The 25,418-nt window shown below is 40.9% G+C and overlaps 3 protein-coding genes across 3 annotated transcripts in view; all 3 read right to left on the reverse strand.

Moving 5' to 3' along the window:
- Nucleotides 1-25,418, reverse strand: part of LOC142159849 (uncharacterized) — a 408,399-nt gene that overhangs the window by 191,280 nt on the left and 191,701 nt on the right. The window lies entirely within an intron of this gene.
- LOC142159818 (uncharacterized) overlaps nucleotides 1-25,418 on the reverse strand; it is a 199,278-nt gene that overhangs the window by 99,250 nt on the left and 74,610 nt on the right. The gene's annotated exons all lie outside the window — the stretch shown is intronic.
- Nucleotides 132-25,123, reverse strand: LOC142095495 (uncharacterized). The gene is made up of 6 exons (XM_075178440.1): nucleotides 25,093-25,123; nucleotides 24,882-24,979; nucleotides 19,316-19,415; nucleotides 9,462-9,559; nucleotides 9,190-9,301; nucleotides 132-5,789 (listed from the first exon to the last, which is right to left on the reverse strand). Exons 1-6 carry the CDS (start codon nucleotides 25,121-25,123, stop codon nucleotides 3,883-3,885), a joined length of 2,346 nt encoding a protein of 781 aa, XP_075034541.1. The 3' UTR covers nucleotides 132-3,882.

A 25,418-nucleotide genomic window follows, 5' to 3' on the forward strand; every position in this document is an offset into this window, starting at 1 on the left:
AAGGCAGAATAGCATTGTACATTGACATTGGCGTTGTTCATTACTATTCTACCTTCTATAATCCTTTAAATTCAACCAAGAGTCGTCTCTGATATGGACTTTTGTAGAATTAATCCAAAAAACAAAGTCTCTTCAGAATATGTTCTTTATTTATCTATGCGCAATACAGACCATTCAATTCAAATATAATAATAGTGATTTCACAATACCTTTGCAAGCCTTTTATTTCTTAAAACCACAAACTAATACGTAGATAAAAAGCATCATATAAGACTTTTGCCCAATAATATCTCTCCACATATCAGGAACTATCAACATCTTCCCCTCGCCCCCCAGATATAGGCATTAATCCAAGTTAATCTTGCCACATCTTATCATGCGCTAACTTCAATGTCTCACTATACCACAACTTCCCTATTTCTCTATTTATGGAGGGCACATTTCCTTTAGATAGGTTATTTCAGCAATATTTTGTAGACATACCCTGAACAATATGTCTATAGAAGAATAAAACAGCTTAATTTGCCATATTTGTTTAAGCACGTAGCTTCTTAACTTAATTTTATAACCAACTCTTTATTCAACTTCCATTTTGTGTCAATTGATTATCCATATCAGTCTCTATTGTAATAAATGACTAATGCTTAAAGAAATAGAATATCCAGATATTATCAGTACAGATTAAGTAAATTTATTATCTTCTATTTATAAGGCGCCTTAAAAGGTCTGCAGCACCGTACATGACATATCCAGAAAGCAGTGATCAATAACACATTACATGATACAGGAGGAATGAATATACAGGTAGCGCAGATCAAATTATTTACTGGAGAGTGAGTGAGAATGATGGTAGTGACCAGTGTGAAGTAGGCCAGGGCTAGGGAAGCAGCGGGCTAAGAGGTTCTGAGCGTGATGGAATATTAGAAGGAGGTCACAAGGAAAGAGGTCCCTACTTGTGATAGCTTACATCCTAAAGGAAAAGGGGGGGATACACAAATAGGGTGGTATCAACTGGGGGAGTGGGGATGAAAGTTAGGAGAAAGGATGATAGGCTTGAATAAAGAAATGAGTCTAAAGAGCACACTTGAGGCCTTTGAGAGTAGAGGCTAACCTGATGGTGGTGTGGAAGATCGTTCCACAGTTGGGGAGCAGTCCAGCAAAATCCTGAAGGAGGGAGTGGGAAGAGGTAATCAGTAAAGTAATGTGGCAGTAGTCATTGGAGGAGCAGAGGGCGTGGCAAGGACTGTATGTAGGAATGAGTGGGAGGATAGATTGAGAGCTTTGACGGTGAGGCCGAGGAGTTTCAATTTAATTATGTAGCCAATGTAGCGATTGGTGGAGGGGGACAGCAGACAGTGTCGGGAGAGAAAAATAAGGTGGGCAGCAGCATTGAGGATAGACTTAAGAAGGGCAAGATGAGAGTCAGATAGGCCAGAGAGGAGATTACAGTAGTCAAGGCGAGAGATTACAAGAGAGTGAATAAGAGTTTTGGTGGCTTCCGTGGCGAGAAAGGGCCATATCTTGGATATATTCCGCAGGTGGAAGTAGCAGGATTTTGAGAGGGACAGAATGTGAGGTATGAAGGAGTAGAGGATGACCCCAAGGCATCGGACTTGAAGGACAGAAAGGAGGGTAGTATTCCTAACAGAAAAGCCCTGGAAGGGGGACGGGGAAGATGATTACTTCAGTTTTGGAAATATTGAGTTTAAGAAAACGCTGGGGCATCAAAGATGAGATGGCCGAGAGATAGCAGGAGACATGACACATAAGGGAAGCGGTTAGGTCAAGAGATGAAAGATAGATTGGGTATCATCAGCATAGAGGTAGAATTGGAGGCTAAAGGAGTCGATTAAGACACCAAGGGAGGAGGTGTAGTGGGAAAAGAGCAGGGGGTCAAGAGCAGAACCCTGGGAAACTATGACAGGTGAAGGAAAATGGGGGGATATGGAGTCGTGTAGAAACTAAAAACGATCGGTTGGTGTGGTAAGAAGAAAACCAGAAGACAGTGTTACAGATACCTATAGATCTAAGTATGCAAAAGGAGGAAATGGTCAATGGTATTGAAGGCAGCAGAGAGGTCAAGAAGGATAAGAGGGGAGAAGTTTCCTTTAGATATAGAGAAGAAAAGGTCAATAGTAACCCTAGTGAGGGCAGTTTCAGTGGAGTGGAGTGAGAGAAAACTGGAGTGGAATGGGTCAAGGAGTGAGTGAGAAGAGAAAAAGGAGGTGAAACAGTTGTAGACAACCCGTTCGAGAAGTTTGATGGCAAAAAGGAGGGAGATAGGGCAGTAATTAGAGAGGCAGGGACAAGAGATGTTTTTTTTGTGAGTATAGGGGAGATGAGAGCATGTTTAAAGGAGAGGAAGATTCCAGAGGAGAGAGATAGGTTGAGGATGTGGGCAATGTGGGAGCAGGTCTCAAGAGAGAGGGAGCGGAGAAGTTGGGAGGGATGGGGTCCTGTGGGAGGTGGAGGCGGTTGAGGAGGAGAGAAGGGTGCAGACTTCATCTACAGATACCGGAGCAAAGGATCAGAAGGAGGGTGGGCTAGGAAGTGGGAGTGACAATGGGGAGGAAGGGAAAGGAATAATGCCCACGAAGGAGCATGGCAGGGGCACTAGGTGGGGCAAGAAGTGACTGCTGGGAGGAGCAGTCTAGACATATTGACTTTGGAGGTGAAGTGAGTAGCAAAGTCAATAGCAGAGAGCAAGGAGGGAAGAAGAGGGAGTGAACTGCAGTTCAAGGATTGGGAGGAAATGAGAGCCTTAAAGAAGGATTAAAGCTTGATGGCGACAACCAGGGAGACAAAGTCAAGTGCAGTGGTAAGGGTGTGATTATAGAAAGAGACAGACACATCGGGGCAAGGAAGAGTGGCGATGAGGAGAGGAGTGAGACAAGGGAGGAGGAAAACGTTGTAGGATCAATTGTGTCAAGGTTACGCCTGTGAGAGTAGCCTTAGGGGATGGGCGAGGTGAGAGGGATGGAAAGATGTTAAAATAGAGGAGATGGTGGTCAGAAAGAGGGAAAGTTGAATTTATGAGGTCAAGGACAATACCAAGGTGTGAAAAGACAAGATCAAGCGAGTGGCTAATGCTTAGGGAGAGGAGGTCCATTGAGAGAGACCAAGGGAGGGGGAGAGGGAGAGAAGCTTGGAACCAGCAGGGTCTGAGGGATTGTCTATAAGAATATTAAAGTTCCTGAAGATGATGAGGAGAAGGTTCAGGGGAAAGTACCCGGAAAGAGCAGAAGGGGAAGAGAAGTATGCAACGCCACCACCTTGCCTGTCCCCAGGTCTGGGTGTGTGGGAGGACAAGCCTCCAAAAGAGAACACAGCAAGAGACATATTGTCCTCAGGGCTTAGTCAAGTTTCAGTGATGGCAAGGAGCTTGACGGATCTAGAGATAAAGATATTATGGATACAGGCCAATTTGTTAAAGACTGACCTGGCATTCCACAGACCACAGGTTAGAGGAAGAGAGGGAAGACAAGAGATATGGATATGGTTGTCAGGGGTTGCTGCACTGCAAGGGTGTGTATGAGTGGGTGAGGGGCGAGGAGAATAGAAACAGAACTAGGAAGGGTCCCATCAGCAGGCAGGGGTTGGAGTGAAGGGGAGAAACAGCTGGAAGAGCAGTGGAGAAGGGGCTGATCTGGGGGAGCGTCGATGGAAGAGGGAAAGGCAAGAGTGATGCAAGGGAATAGAGGGGGTAAAAGGGAAAAAATATAGGAACATGCCCATTTGCATCATTTAAAATTATAAAGGCACTTCTTTTACAATGTTTACAGCATTATTGCAACCCTTGTTCCATAGCTATATTATGTAATGTTTCAGGAGAGAAAGTCTGTGTGTAAAACTATTTCCACTCTCATAACATGAAAATGGTTTCTAACCTGTGTGGATTCTCTGATGTCTAACAAGATTCGATTTCTGCTTAAAACATTTCCCACATGCAGAACATGAAAATGGTTTCTCAGTACTGTGAATTCTTTGATGTTTAACAAGTAAGGATTTACATGGAAACCGTTTTTTACACTCAGAACATGGGAATGTTTTCTCATCTGTGTGGATTCTCTGATGATTAACAAGATTCGATTTCTGTATAAAACATTTCCCACACTCAGAACATGAAAATGGTTTCTCAGTACTGTGAATTCTTTGATGTTTAACAAGTAAGGATTTACATGGAAACCGTTTTTTACACTCAGAACATGGGAATGTTTTCTCATCTGTGTGGATTCTCTGATGATTAACAAGATCTGATTTCTGTGTAAAACATTTTCCACACTCAGAACATGGAAATGGTTTCTCACCTGTGTGGATTCTCTGATGTCTAACAAGATTCGATTTCTGTGTAAAACATTTCCCACACTCAGAACATGAAAATGGTTTCTCAGTACTGTGAATTCTTTGATGTTTAACAAGAAAGGATTTACATGTAAACTCTTTTTTACACTCAGAACATGGGAATGTTTTCTCATCTGTGTGGATTGTCTGATGATTAACAAGATTTGATTTACATGTAAAACATCTCCCACACTCAGAACATGGAAATGGTTTCTCACCTGTGTGGATTCTCTGATGTCTAACAAGATTGGATTTACATGTAAACCGTTTTTCACATTCAGAACATGGGAATGTTTTCTCACCTGTGTGTATTCTCTGATGTTTAAGAAGATGTGATTTCTGTGTAAAACATTTTCCACACTCAGAACATGGAAATGGTTTCTCACCTGTGTGGATTAACTGATGTGTAACAAGACTGCATTTATTTATAAAACATTTTCCACACTCAGAACATGGAAATGGTTTCTCACCTGTGTGAGTTCTCTTATGTGAAACAAGACTGGGTTTAGTCATAAACCATTTCCCACACTCAGAACATAGGAATGTTTTCTCACCTGTGTGGATTCTCTGATGGTTAGCAAGACTAGATTTACATGGAAACCGGTTTTTACACTCAGAACATGGAAATGGTTTCTCACCTGTGTGAGTTCTCTTATGTGAAACAAGACGGAATTTAGTCATAAACCATTTCCCACACTCAGAACATAGGAATTTTTTCTCACCTGTGTGGATGCTCTGATGGTTAGCAAGACTGGATTTACATGTAAACCGTTTTTCACATTCAGAACATGGAAATGGTTTCTCACCTGTGTGAGTTCTGTAGTGACTAGCAAGTTTTGTTTTATATAGAAAGCATTTCCCACACTCAGAACATGGAAATGGTTTCTCAGCTGTGTGATTTCTGTAGTGACTAGCAAGTTTTGTTTTATCTGGAAAGCATTTCCCACATTCAGAACATGGAAATGGTTTCTCACCTGTGTGAGTTCTGTAGTGACTAGCAAGTTTTGTTTTATCTGTAAAGCATTTCCCACACTCAGAACATGGAAATGGTTTCTCACGACTGTGAATTCTTTGATGTTTAATAAGGTGCGTTTTCCATGTAAAACATTTCCCACATTCAGAACATGGAAATGGTTTCTCACCTGTGTGAATTCCCTTGCGTCTAGTGACACCTGATTTATGTGTAAAACATTTCCCACATTCAGAATATGGAAATATTGTATGGCCTCTATTAGCTGTACTAGGTGTAGTAATATCTGAGTTATTAGGCAAACATGCCTCCTGATTAGAGGGATCAGAAGATATATGTGCACTGTGACGAAATTGATGTATATTTGGCGTAATGGGTTTTCCTCCTGGAAAATCTTGTATAATGTTGTTTTCCTCTATTTTATAACCTGGAGATAAAACAAAATATCCCTCCGAGGTATTCTGGATTTTGCGTCCATCTGCTGGAAAAAACATAGATGTTTTGAAATAGACATTGAGTAGCAAAATTTCATACATTTAGTGAGTTCAAGATGATCAATTATTTATTTTCTACTTGCAAACAAGAACAATTCATTACAATTCTAAATGTACAAATGTGATGATACCAGGATGTTCATGTAGGAACCCAGAAGAAAATCCTGGTATCCAGGAGTTCAGGATCAGACAGGCAAAGAAAAGGTGTTAATACAACTGTACCTTACAGAGAACTGCAAACAATAGCATAATTTATATATATATATATATATATATATATAAAATCTAATTACTTTAAAGAATATCCAGTGCTCATCAAACTTCAACCTTCCCACAGTGACATCCCAGTGTTCACTAATCCCACAGGGTTTATAAAGAAAATGGGTTTTCTTTACCAGTCCAAGTTCTATGGACATGATGTCCATGAGTAATAGAATAAACCAGGCAGAGCAAACGAATCTGCAAGTCCAAGAAAAGCTTGTAATCCAATAGCCACAATACTCCCAGGCCTAAATCCCCATCACACTGGCAGGAGCCGCGACTCAAACACCAATAGCATTTAGTTCAACAATGGAACAATGTTGTTCCAATTCTGCAGTGTGTATTACTCACGACTGTCTAGCATACACAGATAATTCAGACACTATTGTCAGCACCTAGTGACTACTGTACAGATCTACAGGTCCCTCATATATTCGTGGAGTGCTGTCTGGTTACCAACATAAGTATATAAATATAGTGCACTGTATGTATGAACTATACAGAGCAGATAATTTTAGATCATAGCTTCAAATGTAAATGGAAGATGAGAGTGAAGATTTCATTTTACATATTCAACTGGTGTCTTGTTTTTTTCAGTATTGTTTCAAATTTAAATTTGGGGATGTAACAGAATAAACCACTGTAATTGCTGGCTCCCGTACCTTACTTACCCCCCATGTGGCCCTCTGTCTCCTCCCTCCCCTCTCCGAGCTGACAGTCACCAACCGGAGATGGATTGAGCTGAACAGCGCAGACCCTTGTGTCATGGAGAATAACCAGCAGAAGGAACTGTTAGCAAAGGGCCTGGAGGAGACACATGACAGTCGGTGCCGGAGGTGCTCTCTGTTACGGAGCTAAAGATACAGCTGCCACAGAAAGAGCAGGCGTTGGCACGAGCAAAGGAGGCACCATTCTGTTCTAACCCCCAGGGGCGTCCTTTAGGATGGCCCAAATGGATCTTTTCGATGGCTTTACGTGTGACACATGAAACCAGTGTCTGAGAGCTGTGAATCACTGATCAGTGTGCCTGTAAATCCTACTCCAACAATAGTGTATTATCTGCTTTGCTGTGATTTCAGCACGATGGTCTCCCCCTTGTCCGAAACTTTTCAGCAGATGGTTATGACAGATGAAAAGCACAGATCTGAAGGTAAATTGTGTAAACCATGTATAGTGTGTACACATGAATCGACATGCTGATCGGGATTTTTTTACCCCAGTCGTTGGTAAAAGTGCTAAAACTATTGCTTTGTTAGTAGTACTAGATATTGTAGTGTGTAAGAGAGCCTCCCTGACTTAACCCCTTCTAGGCATTTGTGATGTCAGAGGGGCTCCAGAGGCTGCTGGCTTCTTGTTTGTAAGAGGGGAGTGGTGCCTTGGTCAGGACACAGTACATCCACCATGTTGTAATCAGATATGATGTCCAGACGATTACATGTAACCACCTGGCTTTATTTAAGAATAGTATGGGTAACCTTAATTCCATCTTGATGGGGTATTAGCCACAGTTGATTGTGTAACAAATGAGGGTAATACATTAAAACAACCCAATGTTCAACTAAACACAATCATCTTATCATCCTAAGTGTTTAAAATGACAGATGGGGAGATGATGGCTGTCAGACCCATCTTGTCACAACACACAGCAATTATACAGATAAAACATTGGCTTAAAATATAACACATTACCAAGTACATTGCATAGACCCAGCCACAAGGACATACAGATTGCACAGTCATATATGACAATGCAAACACGCAGAGTTTGGTGTGTAATATTTCCCAAGCACACACATGGAACATCCCGTATCATAGGACAGGGAGCCTCATTAGCCAGTGACATTGTCCAACCACAATGCTCATACAGACACTGCCCACACACAAATGTTGGAGCCTTGGTAGTAGGGTAGACATGGGCTAAATAAACACCACATCCTATCCATTGGTCTGGACTGCTCAAAGTTCCCCAAGTGGACATGTAGGTAGCAAAACAAAACAGTGAAGCAGCCTCTATAAATAAACCTCTGATCAACATCAGGCAGCATAGAACACGTGACAAAGGTGATGCTATTAATTTAGTTTAAAGCCTCTGTGTAGACAAGCACTGAGAGGGAAGGAGAGCAGCTTGACAGAGCAATACAGCACAGAGGGAAATAAGAACACAGAATGATGAAGGTTCAGAACGGAGGAGAGAATTAGGACTGAGTAGGTGAAGAGAAGAGCATAGATGGCCAAAAGCAGAAAGAGAAAGAAAGCATAAGGGCAGAGCAGGATACAGAGACAGGTCAGAAGATGAAGAGCAACAGTACAAAGCACCAACCACAGAGATATGAGGGAGCTATGGTACAATGATGGGCGATTATAGTTCTGTGAGTACAAGATGGTAGAGTTTGTGTGAATGGTGTTGTGATGGGATGTATGCGGGAAATAACCTGTTTTAGTATTGCAGTGTTACACATACTGAGAATAAAACATTCAGGAATAATTACACAAGGAAGATAATGGATAATGTCACATGTACTACTGCACAGGGAGGATCATGGGTAATACCATACATCTCATCACATTGATCAGTGATTGAATTACTATGGTGACATCCCTTGTACTGATGTATGAGAATCACAAGAGTGTGAGGAAGAGACTGGTCAGATCTCTTGGCTGGTAGCACACACTGATATGATGTGAGGAGAACAGGAGTCTAATAGGGGCTGAAGGACAGACCAACTGGGTACTTTGCAAACCACCTAAGACCATTAAGGTGAGCCTCCTTCCCCCTCCCATTCTCTCCTTCCAGGACTATAGAAACACCTGAAGATAAACAAAGCAATTGTTCTATGAACTGAACAAACATCGGTCCCTACTCAAGGAACACACCAAGAACACCAACCCACCGAACTAACGAGTGTAACATCAAGATGAGCCAAATTCCAATATTAGTACATCCACACAGCAACAGAAACACCACATCACCACACCAACCTACACTGCACCACGGAAAACTCCAACAAATCCTGTCTCTCCCACTGGGCAGATAATCTTTATGGGTGTAAAACAAGTGATTGTGGTAGTGTCTGAACAAGGAGAATGTGTCACTCTTTTCTGTAATAAGTGTTTATTACTCACCAGTGCTGATATCTGTAGGGATTTCCTCCTCCTTACACTGCTGATCACCCCTCACATACATCTCTTCTTCTCCCTCTATATTTTCATCCTTAATATCAGTCAGATCTTCAACCTAAATAACAAACAAAAAAAATAACACTTTAATAATGTCTTATTTCCTTAATTGAGATTAAACAGAATAATATCAGTGTATTAGACATACACAGCTGTTCTACAGATCATATAGTGAAAAGTAATTTTGGTAATATTGCGAGACCATAAATTCCATCTACCTGACACTCCTGTGGGATACTGTGATTTTCCTCTGTACAATCCTGTGAATAAAGAGGACGGGGACATCTCTTTAGGGTATTTCTGTTACTGGATCCATCTGTAGAAGACACACAGTGACTGAATACATTGTTTAGGTGTGATTGTCAGATACTGTGTGTACATTAACCTAAGCAACCTATAACTCATATTTAAGTAATTAAGGAGGCATCTCTTATTTGTTCCAATCTTAAAGTTATTATAAAACAGTAAAAACAGGCTGGAACGGGGGCGTGGCCTGACTGCCATATAGAGCGGACGTGTTCTATCTGAGCTCCGTTCATCCACCTTAAATATCTTCTTATATTAGCGTTTTTCCCCAAAGTAACATTTATTAAACAGCGCCATAAAAGTCATTAAGTTCTGGGCTGAGTAGCTGGGGTCTCTTAAGCCCAAACGTGGAGCCTGGCCAGGTGTTTTGGGGACGCAGGGACCCGCTCAGTGTGCACCGCAGATCGCTCTGATCCGCCTGGAAGCGACAAGCTGCTGTACCCAAGCACATGCTGGATGCTGTGGAAGCTGCAGGCTGTGATAAAATCAACCCAGGGGACGCAGCATCAGGAAATATAGAGGTGAGGCAGCGCGGGGGGAGACACGAGAACGGGCAGTGTCTGCCTATACTAACTACCTGCATGAGCTGTGGGGATGTCTGCGCTGATGAGCGGCTGCCCAGCGGTGGATCCCCTCGCTTTCCCTGGATCCCGGTGTAAGGATTGAGTGACCGATTGAGTTTACACACTGAAAGTCAGTCTTTGCTGCCACCTTGTGGCGTTTTTGTGCTACTACATCTGTAAAGGAAAAAATTTCAAAGAGTTGGTGCTGCCATCTTGTGGCTATATTATACACTATATTCTCCACAAGTCTTATCCGGTGCCCTACTGCCATCTAGTGGCCAACTTGTGTAGGTCATAAATTTGGCCATCTGGACTTTCTTCAACACAGTTTGTTGGCCTCTGACGCCATCTCGGGACGTTATACATATTCTACTGCTCACGGACGAGAGGAATGAAGATTTATCACCCTCTACTGCTAACTCAAAAATTGCAATTGAAATCGTTGTCTTATGCCCGCTGTATAACACGGTTTCTCTGTTACCGTGCCTACATCGCAATATAGGGGCCAATCAGTGATAGTTCAGCTGGAACGAGTTTAACACAACCAAGTGGCTTTTCAATGACTCAAGCCTTAAACTACATCTTCTAGTTTCCACTTCGGAGTAAGCATTTGTTCTCCCGTCATGCTCGTTTAATCAACACTATCTGGCCCGGCCCACCCGGAGACACTCTTATTCTTGCCTATAAATCCTGCTTGGTGTCCTACTACTAATCATGCATAAGAACAGCTCCAGAGGCAAAAAGGGGACACAGACGGGAATCCTCCAACACATGTCAAGACAGGATTCTCCCGTGCATACCACCTCTCCCCCTCCATCTCCTCAAGCCTCAGTGGGAACCCCGACTGACTCTGCGGATGCTTTAGCCACTATTCAGGCTATGATGGTATCACTCCAGAACACCTTCACAACTGAATTCCAAAAGCTGTCTGCGGATCTCCGCGGCGAAATTGCGCAGTTGACCAAATGCACTGCCTCTATTGAACATAAAGTGGATTCAAACTCTAAAGTGCTGCAGGAAACAACACAAGATATTGACTATCTAAATAGGGAGTTGCTGTTCTACAAAGAGAAATCAGAAGATCTTGAAAATAGAGAACGCCGGAACAATCTTCGGTTACGTAACATTCCGGAGGCGGTGGACCATCAGCAGTTAGAACCATATCTGGTTCGACTATTTCAAAAATTAGTCCCCGAGCTCTCGGATCAAACAATATGCATTGAACGTGCACATAGGGCTTTGCGCCCTAAACCTAAAGACACTGAACCGCCCAGGGACGTGGTCCTTAAATTCCTGTCCTTTAAAACTAAAGAAAGCATAACTACAGCAAGCAGGAATTCTCCTTATATTCTATTCGAAGATTCCAAGATTCAAATCTTCCAGGACCTGGCTCCTTCTACAATCTTGAAGCGCAGGGAATTAAAGAACGTTACAAGAACTTTACGAGAGCATGGATATAAATACAAATAGGGTTTTCCCTTCCGCTTAATTGTAGAAGCAGGTGGTCGCCAAATCACCATAAGGGATCCGATCGAAGGCAAAGACTTGTTACGTAAACTTGACTTGGCCCGTCCAGTTCCTGATCCGATCTCCAGTCAGCGATAGAAGTTTTTCATTCCCTTTGCTACTAAGTGATTACTCTAAACGCCAGCCTCCTGGAATGGAGACTGGGCTTCTACGGCTCCCCGGCAAGTGTGACGGTTCCATGGATCGAAATCTGTCATCCTCGGCAAGTACCATTGGTCCCGACACCTTCAACTGAAAGGAACTATGTGTAGTTGATTAGTAAAGTTTGAATTACAAATTATACTAGTTAGTTTGTTCTATAAAAATGACATACATAATATGTTGATCATTTTATTCACGTGTTATTTTTGCTATTGCTCGTTTAAATGTGTTCATGTTCTGCTTATACTTTGTTTCTCGGATTGTTCTTTAGGACAACTTTCTGCAGATGGGGAACGGCCATGTCTCCTGGGCTCCCCTGCTGTTTCACATATTGTGAGTGATGGGGCCCGGTCGACATCATGTTTCTGTTTACAGTCGATACCTTCGGACTTGGTTGGGTTGCTCGTGGGGCATGGGCGCCTCCTGGTGCTGGAGATCGGGTAATGATTTATGGTCTCCCGGAATTCGAAGTTTAATTTTGTTTTAGAATTTAAGTCTTTAATATTGCTTAAAATGTTCCGGCATGTACGTTATTGTTTTATTGTAACTCTCTGGAAGGATTTATACTTCTGTTTGTAATATGTGTTTCTGGGTGGGTTGGGCTAGGTTTGTTTGCCCGTCCTTACACCCCATATACATTGGGTCATAGGAGCGTGTGGACAGGTTAGTCCTCATAATCTCCCTGTTCACAATACCTTAAATTTAGTTACTTGAAACCCAACTCCTGAGCCCATTCGACCCGTTCTATTTGAGACGGTTCGAATTCCCACTTTTCCGTGGGCTCAACCTCAGTGGTCACCTCTCACCCCACACTTCGTTGGGTGGGGCGGTCGATCACTAGCTACCCTTATCCCCTCACCAATACTCCCCTCCTATACTTTCCCTTCTCCTTTCTCTTTGCTAGCCGAGTTCTATTTGCTCCCCCTCGCTCTTTTTGCTCAACTTAGTACGCCCCTTAATACTCTTGTAGAGCATCATGTCGCTGACCTTTGCTTCCATTAATGTTAAGGGGCTTAATACACCACAAAAGAGATCACTACTACATAGAACTGTAAAAGATTTGAAAGTTGATTTTGTATTATTACAGGAGACCCATTTTAAACAGGGCGACCATCCCTCCTTGTCCTCCCGTAGATTTCCCATTGTGGAATATGCTTCCCTACCAGTCAAGCGGTGTGGAGTTGCTGTCATGATTAGGAACTCCGTACCCTTTCAGCTTACAGCGTCTAGTCTAGACCATGAGGGCCGCTTCATTATATTGGTGGGTCAGGTGGGACATCAAACTATTACTGTGGCAAATTTGTATGCCCCTAATACAGGGCAGTCTAGTTTCTTTAACAAGTTTTTCCTTGAGCTAAGTAAAATACAGAGCGGTCTTCTCCTATTAGGCGGGGACTTTAATACCATACTGTCGGAGGACCTGGACAGGTCAGGAACGCGGCATGTCCCCCCACCTACTACCCAAACAAAAGCGCTGCTCAAACACATGGCTGGGGCTGGTCTGTTCGACTCCTGGAGAGCCCATAACCCCTCCTCTCGTGACTATACCTTTTACTCACACCCACACAATTCTTACTCCAGAATTGACATGATTATGGGCTGCAGTAAAGTTATACAACTTCTCACTCGCACTGACATACTCCCCAACCCTTGGTCGGATCACTCAATAGTCACGGCTTCGTTTGATCTGCTGGATAAAGCTAAAAGTAGCTCATCATGGAGATTAAACGAATCTTTGCTCAAACTGCCCATATTCAAAGAGCAGATAGACCAAGAATACTTTGATCTTAATCTAACGCCTGACACTTCCTTTTCCACGACTTGGGAGGCGCATAAAGCAGTCATTAGAGGGGCCATTATTAAGTTTGCCTCTTTTCGTAAAAAACAACAAACCTTGAAACTAAACTCTCTTACGGCCCAGTTGCAACAGCTCGAGGAAACTCACAAACAAAATCACTCAAAACTAGTTTATAAGCAAATCCTCTCCATTAGAGGAGAAATTCAATCTTTGTTAGCGGAAAAGACCGAAAGAGCCCTTCCTTGGCTCAACCAAAAATTTTATGAGAAAAGTAACAAATCTGACACTATGCTAGCAAATAAACTGAAAGCAAAACGAGCAGCTCAGACAATAATGGCAGTAAGAGATAAGAAGGGCATATTGAGTTATGACCCGAAAGTTATCAACGACTCTTTTTATAGTTACTACAAATCTTTATATAATCTGAATAAAGAGGGCACCCCGGTACCCCCCTCACCGTCTATCATCCAACAATTCCTAAGGACGTGTAACCTTCCAAAGTTAGACAAGAACATAGCTTCTAAACTGAACGAGGACATCAGTGAGGAGGAGCTTAAGGCAGCTCTTAAATCACAAAAGACCTCCAAGGCTCCTGGTCCTGATGGATTCACCACCTCTTACTATAAAACTTTTAAGCACATTCTGTCTTCGCATCTACTTTCTTTTTTCAATTCAATCCTACGGGGGGAGCAATTTCATAGAGACACCACACGTTCCAATATTATAGTAATACCCAAGCCCAATAAGGATCCCACAGTTTGCGCTAATTATCGTCCCATTTCGTTGCTAAACACGGATATTAAGCTATTTGCCAAAATTCTGGCAGATAGGTTGAACAACCATCTGTCGCACCTTATAGACTCGGATCAAGTTGGATTTGTCCCAAACAGACAAGCTCTGGACAATACTAGGAGAACCATAGACTTGATTTCCTATATAAACCAAACCAAACTTCCTTCTGTGGTTCTGGCGTTAGACGCAGAGAAAGCCTTTGATAGGCTCTCCTGGCCATTTATGTTTCAAACCCTCCAATCCTTTGGTTTCTTTGGTAATTTTCTTCAAGGTATTCAAGCCTTATATCATAGCCCATCCTCCTCGGTGTCGACAAATGGTTTGAGCTCTTCCGTGTTTGGCATTAAGAATGGGACGAGACAAGGGTGCTCTCTCTCCCCTCTTATTTATGCATTATGTATTGAACCACTTGCTGCTCGGATCCGACTGAACCCGGATGTGAAGGGAGTCCAGGTCAGGAGTAGACAATTTAAGATATCACTGTTTGCAGATGATGTTCTTCTTACATTATCATCACCTCAAACCTCTCTTCCTAATTTATTCGCGGAACTGCAAAATTTCGGGGTTTTTTCCGGATATAAAGTGAACAATTCCAAATCAGAAGCGCTTGCGCTACATCTTCCACCTCACATAAAGAAAGTCCTAGAGCTTAATTTTGAGTTTCAGTGGCGTCCCCGAGCAATCCGATATCTGGGAGTCTATATAACAAGCTCCTACGAAACTTTGTTCCAGGCTAATTACCCCCCCTTTGTTGTCCACAATAAAACATGACTTATGGACCTGGGATTCTCTCTACATCTCGTGGTTCGGAAGGATCAATGCCATTAAAATGAATGTCTTACCCAGACTCATATCTATTCCAGACCCTTCCGGTCAAAGTCCCTGATTCTTTCTTGAGCTCTATTCAATCTATATGCGGTGGGTTTGTATGGCAGGGTAAGAGACCCAGACGTAGTAAACTTTGTTTAGCTAAATCTAGATATAATGGTGGTCTGGGCCTCCCCTTGTTTGACAAATATTACCAAGCTACACAACTGACTCATCTCATTTCTTGGCTCTCACCACTGGGACTCAAGAAGTGGGTGGATATTGAAGAATTGTTGTCTCCAGATATAGGAGTTCGCTTTTTACCTTGGATCCCTAGGAGTGTCAGACCAGCCTCAGCCCTTGTTACGCCCTCCATCCGTTTTACGCTGGAGGTATGGGACAAATTGAACAAAAAATATACACTGGCTCCATACCCCTCGCCTCTCACCCAGCTGTGGAGACACCCTCATTTCCCACAGGGGTGTATCAATGCTTTTGCATACCCTTGGAGGAAAGCAGGGTTAGACCGATTCTTTCATTTGATGGGTGAGCATGCTCCGCGGTCTTTCACAGACTTGAGCGAGAGACATACACTTCCAAGCAACCTTTACTTTCACTATGTACAAATTAAAAGCTTTATTCAAGCCCAGACCCATTCATCTAGGTTGCGGTTGCCAACATCCTTCGAGAGACAGTGTATTTATAGTCCGGGTCGCCGAGGCTATATATCAATCCTGTATAGTTCCCTCGTGTCCTCCTCATCTCCTCCTAAGGAATCGTTTGAACTGGCTTGGGAACGGGATCTTGGGGTGACCCTAGACGAGGAGAGATGGTCGCTCATTCGTGAAAGAATTTCGAGGTCATCTATTAATACAGCTATCCGTGAAAACTCATACAAGGTCTACACCAGATGGTATATGGTTCCTGAGAGGCTCCACTCTATCTTTCACCAAACTTCAGATCTTTGTTGGCGTGATTGTGGGGCGGTGGGCTCTTTCCTTCATATTTGGTGGGATTGCCCCCTGGTGGCTAAATTTTGGGATGAAGTTTTGTCACTGGTTCGTCAGGTTACCTCAATTAATGTGCCTAAGAATCCACTCTCGGTGCTCCTATACCAACCTATCAAGGGCATTACTAAAACATCAGATAAGCTGATCCGACACATTATAATGCAGCTAAGTTACAAATAGCTAGTGAATGGAAGAAGGCCTCATAACCTTCTAGAGAGGGTGCTATGAAAAGAACTTGGCACACGGCATCCATGGAATATGTGACTAGTCTCCATGACAAAGTTCCCACATTCCACAAAGTTTGGGATCCTTGGTATAGCTTTAACAACAGTTCTATGCCGGGTCTTTCATAAGTCTTAGTTGCTTTCCCCTCCTCCTCCCTTTTTTTCAATCTATATAACTTTATTTCTTCTACTCCCTTTGTGTCCCCCCTGTTCACCTCTCCCCCTCTGTCCCTTCCCCTTCCTTCCCCCCGTACCTCCCAAAATATAAAAAATCATGGCAGTTTGTTCTATCCGCTGGATATGTACAATGGTACAAGATGCACCTTAGGAATAGGGAAAAATTCTATATCTCATGGTTCACTTTGCAGATTTCTAACTCCCTCTTGGAATGTACTTGGACATGAAAAATGTATTTATATATTTTCTATTGTTCTTCTACGTTTCTTATTTTTCTTATCTGACGTCTTTACATTTTTGTAATCCTGTTACTTGGATACTATGTATGACATGTACTGTTGTGATTTATACACATCTGCTGTTATAAATAAAAAGTTAGAAAAAAAAAACCAGGCTGGAACAATGAAAAATGTTAACACCAGAAAGATCTTTATATGAGCGGATGAATGTCTACCGTCATCAAAAGGGTTAACAGAACTGACCATGAAAGCCTCTCATTTCATAGATAAGATACATACAATGATCCCTGTAAGATATTTATATATGTGCAGCACAGAACTTAATTTAACTAGTCTCAGGGGGGAGAAGAGGGGGTGTGGATGCAGAGTTGTATTACACAGCCAACACCCAGATAGTTTTAGCTTCAGTTGGAATGTTGAGAAAGCTGTGTCCAACAAATTGCCCTGAATTCACTGAGTGTGATCAAGCAACGGGACTCCTCAGATCAATACATTTCACAGCAATAAAGTACTTATTCATTTTATATGTATCTTTTATAATAAACATTTGTATTATCTTTTTACAATTGGTGTTTGTCAATGTGATCTCACACCAGAACATATAAGAGCTAATGTCCATCCTGTAATATTTGGCAGCAGAAGTGAGGTGTGACATTGTGCGACATGGAAGTTGTGGAAATGCTCTAATTGTAATCACATTCCACCTACCAAGCGATTGTGGGCAGATACTGTGTAAGAAGATCTGCCTCAGTATGAGTACGTGGTTTACAGTATGAAGTTGGGAGAGGTCACGGGATATCTCCTTGCCCAAGTATTTCGCCGACTGCCTGGACCAAATGAAGTAAAAAGAGGAGGACACACAAGAAACATGAGTAACTGGGTGAGCGATGTAAAAGCTTGAGATTTGGATTTTAATGAGTTTTACAATTCTTCATGAGGTTGTGGATATAGATGTCTGGCACAGGAATAGAGAACAAGTCATCTGCAAAAGCTGCAACTTTATGGTGGGCTGGGCCTAATGTAATCCCTGTGATGTTTGGGTTGTCTATAATTTAGGAAGACCCTTGAATTCAGCAATGTAAATTAGACTAAATGCCTTGGAGATAATAACCCTTGTTTCTGTGAGTAATGTGTGGAAGGTAAAGGCATATCCAGTATCTTATGATTGTTGCAAAAGAATTTTAGATCCACACTGAGAACTGAGATGCGACAGTATCTCCTACAGCACAATAGATACTTGCCCTCAGTAAGTATAATTGTAACGACAGGACATGTCTGAACCATGGCTCTCTCTAAACTATTTCTGGAAAGATTACATCATTTCAGGCTAAGAGGACCCAGGGCTCACCTTGAACTCTGAGCCCCTCTGCATAGATAACCATATAGAACTTGGCAGTAATGTCCATGTCCCAGTGTTCTTAGTAAAAAATGGAATGGGAATGTGAAACAATCGTAGACAAATAACCCTTTGTTATTAATTGTCTGATTGATCCTAATATAACAGTGAGAAGAGGAGAATTGAAAGGAAACTTCCAGTTGTTCCAATAGGAAAGATGGATTACTCATACATCATGGTTGGCTCTCTCAGGAAGGTTGTCTCCCTGTGTCTGTAAGTAGTTGATCACTTGTTCTCACTTTGTATGAGCAATATGTAGGCACTATATAAGAAAAACTGTTAATGATAAATAAATTGATAAGAAATTCTAAGCAGATGTAAATAAGAGCGATCCATTGGTAGTTTCAGAATAACGGTCACAACTCTGCAGGGAAATAATTAAAATGGGAGCCCCCAGTGTTAGGTACTTCTCTTCATTGCATTATAGTATGGTGGGAAATGCTGAAGGTGACAGAACTGTCAAAACTGAGTGAACTTCTCCATTTTACCAAGCACATGATCTCCTCTTTTGTTGCAAAAGAAGAACCTCCATATAACATGATTTAGGTTATTAGACCTGAAGCAAGCTGTTGGCTCAGTCATTTGTTGAGGTCATCTGGTTTTACAGGGAGTTAAAGATGATCAATAGGAAGAGTCCAAGCCTTCCATATCCATAGATTTAGGAAGAAATGTGGCTAGTGGCTACATGAAAATAAAAGTTTAGCCTGCTTTGCATCCCATATTGTAGATTATGTTATATGTGTTTAATGATTTATTGCATATAATCCATAAAGATCACCAGGTGGATTCTGTAGCCAACGATAAGACTCTGCATCATGTCCTTTAAAAGAGACACCTTTACTTAAATTCATCAGGGTACCCAGCCAACCAGAAACACCAAGACAGTCAGTGTCAAACACTGGCACAGCACTCTGTGAGACGTCCTTCACTAGCAGTTAGCCATATTGTGCTGGTGTCAGTCTATACAAATAATGTAACAGAAGTCTAATAGTTACTGATGGCTCCTGACTTCCCCACTGAGCAGATACTTATTCCTCATTAGTTTGTACAGACAGAGGGGGATGTAGAATAAGAGATTGATGTAGTACTCACCTGTGCGGATATCTGTAGGGATTTCCTGTTGATCACCCCTCACATACGTCTCCTCTTCTCCCTCTATATCTTCTGCCTTAATATCAGCCTGGTTATCACCCTAAATCACCCACAAAGCAATAAAATACTACTTTAATAATGTCTGATTAAATTATTTGAGATTAACCAGAAGAATATCAGTGTATAAAACACACACACAGCTGCCCTACAGATCATATGGTGAAAAGTCACTTTGGTATTTGGCGAGACCCTAAATACTTAGCATAAAAAAGAAAAAGAAAAGAATGATCATATGGGGCACTCATTAATGGATATGAGCATATGAATATAAATCATTTTATCTGATCAGGATTTCCCCTGAATAAATCTTTATTAATATTTATAAACTTAGGTCTATTAGCGAAATATTAAAATTGTAAATGGATGACAAACGGAGTAGAAATAACAGTTAAAAAGACAAATACTTTGTCTAGCCACCCTGCTGCTCTTTATTGGTAGATCAGAACTCTATATGTCTTATCCCATGACATGTATAATAAATGTTGATTCTATACCATAACCTTAATATGGAACTGGTTGTGTCTTAATTTGCAACTTTATCAATTCGACTCCTGGTTGGGAGCAAAATAATAAGCGTGGTTGAGAAGGCAATTATTTAATATAAGTGTTGATAAACATACACCGAGCTCATGAAGTATTCCTATGTGCTTGTGCTTCCCATGCTAGGTGATACAGCATAGGTCACGTATATACCACTAAACCCCTTGAAATGATAGTGAAACTAGACTACTATAAGTCCTTCCTGATTAATAATAATAGATACAAGTGGGTATTGGATATTGATTCAACGGGACCGTCACGCTAGGGAACCATTCTGAATCACATCTGCTGAGCTACAATATCTAAATAACCTTTTCAACACTATAGCGCCTACATAAATTTCTGATACTAGCCAACACACAACTAATGGTTCCTAATATCTATATGCTTTCATAGGCTATACAGCAGTTATTGGTAAGGTCTGAGCAGCGAGTGCAGCGTCCGCCGACGCGCGTTTCGCTGTTAGCTTTCACTTAGGCAAGCCGAGTATAGGGCTGAATAGATTATTTAAAGGGGAGAGCCCTCCCCTTACGTGACATATTTCCTTGGCAACATTGTAACAACGAGTTCCTAAACCGGACATAACTATTACACCCCTGTCTTCAACAGGAAGTGACTTACACGCCCTCAGCGTCATAGTCACCATGGTAACCCGTTTTTCCCATGACAATAATCTAACACGACAGACAATAAAGAATGATATAAACTTTCTCATCAGCAAATTTGGGATGACGGCTTTCATACCAGCAGTTTAGAGATAATACCTTCTTGTTATTAAATATAGAGAGAGTTTTAACTAAAATTACTATGGCCTCACATGTCACAACAGTAATAAGGAAGGCAGCTAAAGGTAAGAGTATGGTACTATGTCAATACCTTTGCATTAACACTTGATAAGTCACCATATAGTTGTGCTCTCAAAGTGTGAGTTAAAAATCAATAATTAAGTGCAAATGACTTTAAATCCCAGAACTGGGAATAATCCTCTATATACAAATTGAGAATGAGTGAACTACCAAGTGAATGAATGTGAAAGAAAATATATACATACCATGCTCCCCAAAATAATTCAGGAGCTAACTTGAGAACAATATATATATATATATCTAGCTTAATAATTTAGAGATATAAATCCCTGTAGTGAATAAAATAAAAGTGAAAAATATATTGTATCAATCTAAGACGGTCCAATACCGACCGATGGCGTGAAGGAACATAAAAACCATATACTGAAGTGAAAAGATATTAAGTATAATAACTTATTCTTGACCAATATTATAAATATAAATATAAATGGCAGACTTGTGTCATACTTTGCCTTGGTCTACTGATATTGTCCTCTATAATAATGTTGTATTACCAGTTAAGATAGGGATTGTTCAAAGCTCTTTATTTCAAAAAAGCAGAGTAATTGCTATGATCATTCAGGCCATGTGGGATCATGCTTCCCATCAGGAAAATATGTTTTGTTTCCATACGTAATAATTCATTCTGGATATCGCCACCCCTTAAACCTAAATTGACCTGTTCCATAGCAAAGGCTGTAAGGACCCTAGGATCACTCTGATGGCATTTTAAAAAATGTTTAGCCACCGTGGTTATTTGTGTTAGGTTGGTCCTATCATTCACCGCCCTTTTAATGTTACCTATATGCTCCAAAACCCGCTTTTTAAGAGGTCTGCTTGTCATTCCCACGTATTTCAGGTTACACGGACATGAGAGGCAATAAATGACATTTACAGAATTACAATTTAAATATTTGGAAATCTTCCAAACCTTTCCAAATTTGTCACTATATTCCTTAACCTGACACATATTGGAACATGCCTTACATGAACCGCATCTAAAAAAAACCCTTGGGAACGTTAGAGCACTTCTTTTTTGGAGTTAAGAAGCTATGGACTAGATGATCTCTCAGATTTCTAGATCGTCTCCACGTAATGGAGATTCTATCCTCTAATATTTGTTTAAGGTCATTATCCAGTTGTAAAACGTGCCAATGTTTTTGTAGAATCTGCATAATAGTTTTCCACTCTGAGCAGAAGGTTCCTACTAATCTTAACTTGGAATCCTTTCCTTCCATTAATCCCTTGTTGTGACTTTGATATACCAAAGTATCTCTCTTTAGTTTAAAAACATTTCTCTCTGCTGTTTGAATGATGTTATGACTATAACCCCTTCTTTAGAGTCTAGATATTAGTTCAGCCGATCTTTTTTGATAAATTTGTTCATCCGAACAATTTCTTTTAGTCCTCAACAATTCAGCTTTTGGGATTCCCCTAATGACTGATGGATAATGCGAACTTGAGGCATGTAATACACTATTTGTGGCTGTCTTTTTTCGATATACATCGGTATGCAATCTACCGTCATTGGTCTTATAAATAGTTAAATCTAAGAAGTTAATTGATGTATCCTGTATCTCTGATGTCAATCTTAGATTAAGATCGTTCTTGTTCAAACATTCTGAATATTCATGGAACAATCTATCCTCGCTATCCCACAAGATGATCACGTCATCAATATATCGCAACCATAATAATATATGGTCAGTGAACTTATCATTCCGCTGATTGAAGACCACTTCTTTCTTCCACCAGCCCAGATATAAATTGGCGTAAGGTGGGAGCACACGCAGCTCCCATAGCGGTCCCCCTGACCTGTAAATAAAATTTCTCTTCGAACACGAAGTAATTATTTGTCAGAACAAATCTTAACAGGGAGATCAAAAATGTCATAAAGTCTCTACTCTTTTCCATCCCTAGAAAGTACTCAACTGCATGAAGTCCATCTTTATGTAGTATGTTAGTATAAAGTGACTCAATGTCATATGACGCAAGTTTGGTAGTTGAATTCACTATAATGTTATCTAATTTAGATAATACATCTTTCGTATCTCTAATATACGAATCCAAACTGGTGACATGTTTAAGCAGATGATGGTCAATAAATTTACTGGCTTTCTCTGTCAGGCTTCCGTTTCCTGACACAATTGGTCTACCTGGGGGTGATTGTTCATTCTTATGGATTTTTGGCAACATATAAATAGTGGCAATACGAGGATCGGTAACTTTTAAAAAACCATAATCTGTTTTTGAGATTACATTATTCTGATGAGCCCCATCAATAATCTTGTTATAATGTATTAAAAAATTCGCCGTAGGATTGAATATAATCCTCTTATAACATTCTTCATTATTTAACTGGCGGTAGATCTCATTTATATATTGTTGTTTGGGCCACAAAACTACGTTCCCCCCTTTATCAGAGGGTTTTATTACAACATCTTCCCATTCTGACATCTCCCTCAATGCCCTAATTTCTTCTTTACCAAGATTACTGGGGTGGGATTTATTCTGCTTGGTTTTCAAAAGGAGTTTGTCCAAATCCTTGGACACTAAATCCTTATATATCCCAACCTGCGGGCAGATAGAGAAATCAGGGAAGAAAGTGGATCGGGGTTTGATGTTACATAACTCCTCTCTAGTGATTCCTTCACGTGGGATTGAATCCCCTTCAGTATTTAATTCCTCAAGTATCATAAGAGCCTGCTCATCCTCTTCCGTGTTAAGTTGAATTTCATTTTCATTTTGCATCCTAACATCACCTTGAATGGGAGTTATGTCATCCGTTTGTCTATTTTTAAAAAAATCTTTCAATAACAGTTTCCTAGAGAATAGAACCAAATCTCTTTCCCATTCAAATCTATTGAAAACCCGTGTAGGAGAGAAAGAAAGACCTTTGCTCAAAAGGACAGTTTGGGTAGGGGTAATGGTCCTATCTGATAGATTGATCACCCTGAGAGAGTCTTCTAGAACCTGGGTCGTCTGTAATTCCTCCTCATCGGGAATTGACTCCTCTGTTCTTCCATCTCTTTTCGTTTTCTGTCCCTTAAATTTCTCCGCCCCCCTGCGAATCTTGTGGAACTTTCTTGAGCCCCTCTGTCTTTGTTCCTGGCACCTAAATCTAAAAAATCTTATCTGAGTAGGGTCCCTGACATCACTAGAATCATATTGTTCAGATGTTTCATTGTCTGACGAATCCAACTCCGAGGTACTGTAAACAGGAGTTCTTTTAAACGGTTTCCTCATGTGCCATCTAAAGACCTTATCTTGAAAATAATCCTCTTTGTCTCTAGAGAATTTAGTACGTTTTTTTCTCCACTATAGTATTTTCGAAACTATCAAGATCCTTCTTTAATTTTTCATAAGATTTCTGGAATGACACAAGTCCCTCAAAATTCTTCAACTTGTCCCCCAAGACAGATATTTCTTGTGTATATTTTTCCAACAAGATACTATCATGTTTAATCAAGATATTTATTAATTCATTTGAGCATTTTGTTAAAGCAATCTCCCATTCTTTTCTTAATTCCTCATTTACAAGATCAAAGGCAGGGTATAGCTTTGGTCTCAACCCCCTCGGGATCATGTTCTGCTTGATGTAATTACAGAACATGGTCTTATTCCAAAAAGTTTTTACTTGCTTAAACATAATACTCTTTAATTCAAATAGATCTTGTGTCCATCCCTTAGGTGTTAAGGGATGACTTGAGGTAGTATCCATCAAGAAATCAATTCCCCCTTCTGTTTGCCATTTTGCCTATCTTTTTGAGAGCTCTCCACTGAGGCTAAAATTAGCCATATTACTGTGCCCTTAATTATTATTGTGAATAGTACAAATCAATTCTACAATGAGAAAACACCTGTGCTAGTCTAGAAAGAATGGTCGAATGACCAAACCAATTTGAAGACCAATTACCAAATAGAAAGAGACTGCACAAGGTTATCCATAAACTCCCTTATTGACAACAATTCTTTATTAAATAATTTTTATGCAAGGTGTCAATAAAGGGACACCTTACATAAAAATTATTTAATAAAGAATTGTTGTCAATAAGGGAGTTTATGGATAACCTGGTGCAGTCTCTTTCTATTTGGTAATTGAGACCCTAAATACTACCTACCTGATAGTCTTGTGGGATAATATGATTTTCCTCTGTACAATCCTGTGAAAAAAGTGGACGGAGACATCCATCTGGGGTGTTTCTGTTACTGGATCCATCTGTAGGAGACACATTGTGATTGAATACATTGTTTTAATGCGATTTATTGTGTGTATCTAGGTAGCCCTCAAAACTGCTTTTTCCTTTACAATAAAAAATACTCTACTCTTACCCCATGACATGAGGGTCTGGTGATTCTCCATCGTCACGTCCTTGTACAGAGCCTTGTGTCCTTCTAAATACTCCCACTCCTGCATGGTGACATCCTCACACCTTATAGGACCCTGACACACACAATGATACAGTCATCACCCAGACACATCCCCTGGTGTTACTGTATAATGTCCCATTCCCAGCAGTCACCTCTCCAGTCAGCAGCTGAATGATCTTGTTGGGGAGTTGCAGGATCTTCTGACCACTGTTTTTCTCCTGTATAAGTCAGTGAGTGAGATGGAGGAACTGTGACTTGGGCAGGATTCTGGGTCCTGCTCAATCTTT

Source organism: Mixophyes fleayi, chromosome 6 (genome assembly GCF_038048845.1).
Source record: "Mixophyes fleayi isolate aMixFle1 chromosome 6, aMixFle1.hap1, whole genome shotgun sequence".
In the NCBI taxonomy this organism is placed as follows: Eukaryota; Metazoa; Chordata; class Amphibia; order Anura; family Limnodynastidae; genus Mixophyes; species Mixophyes fleayi.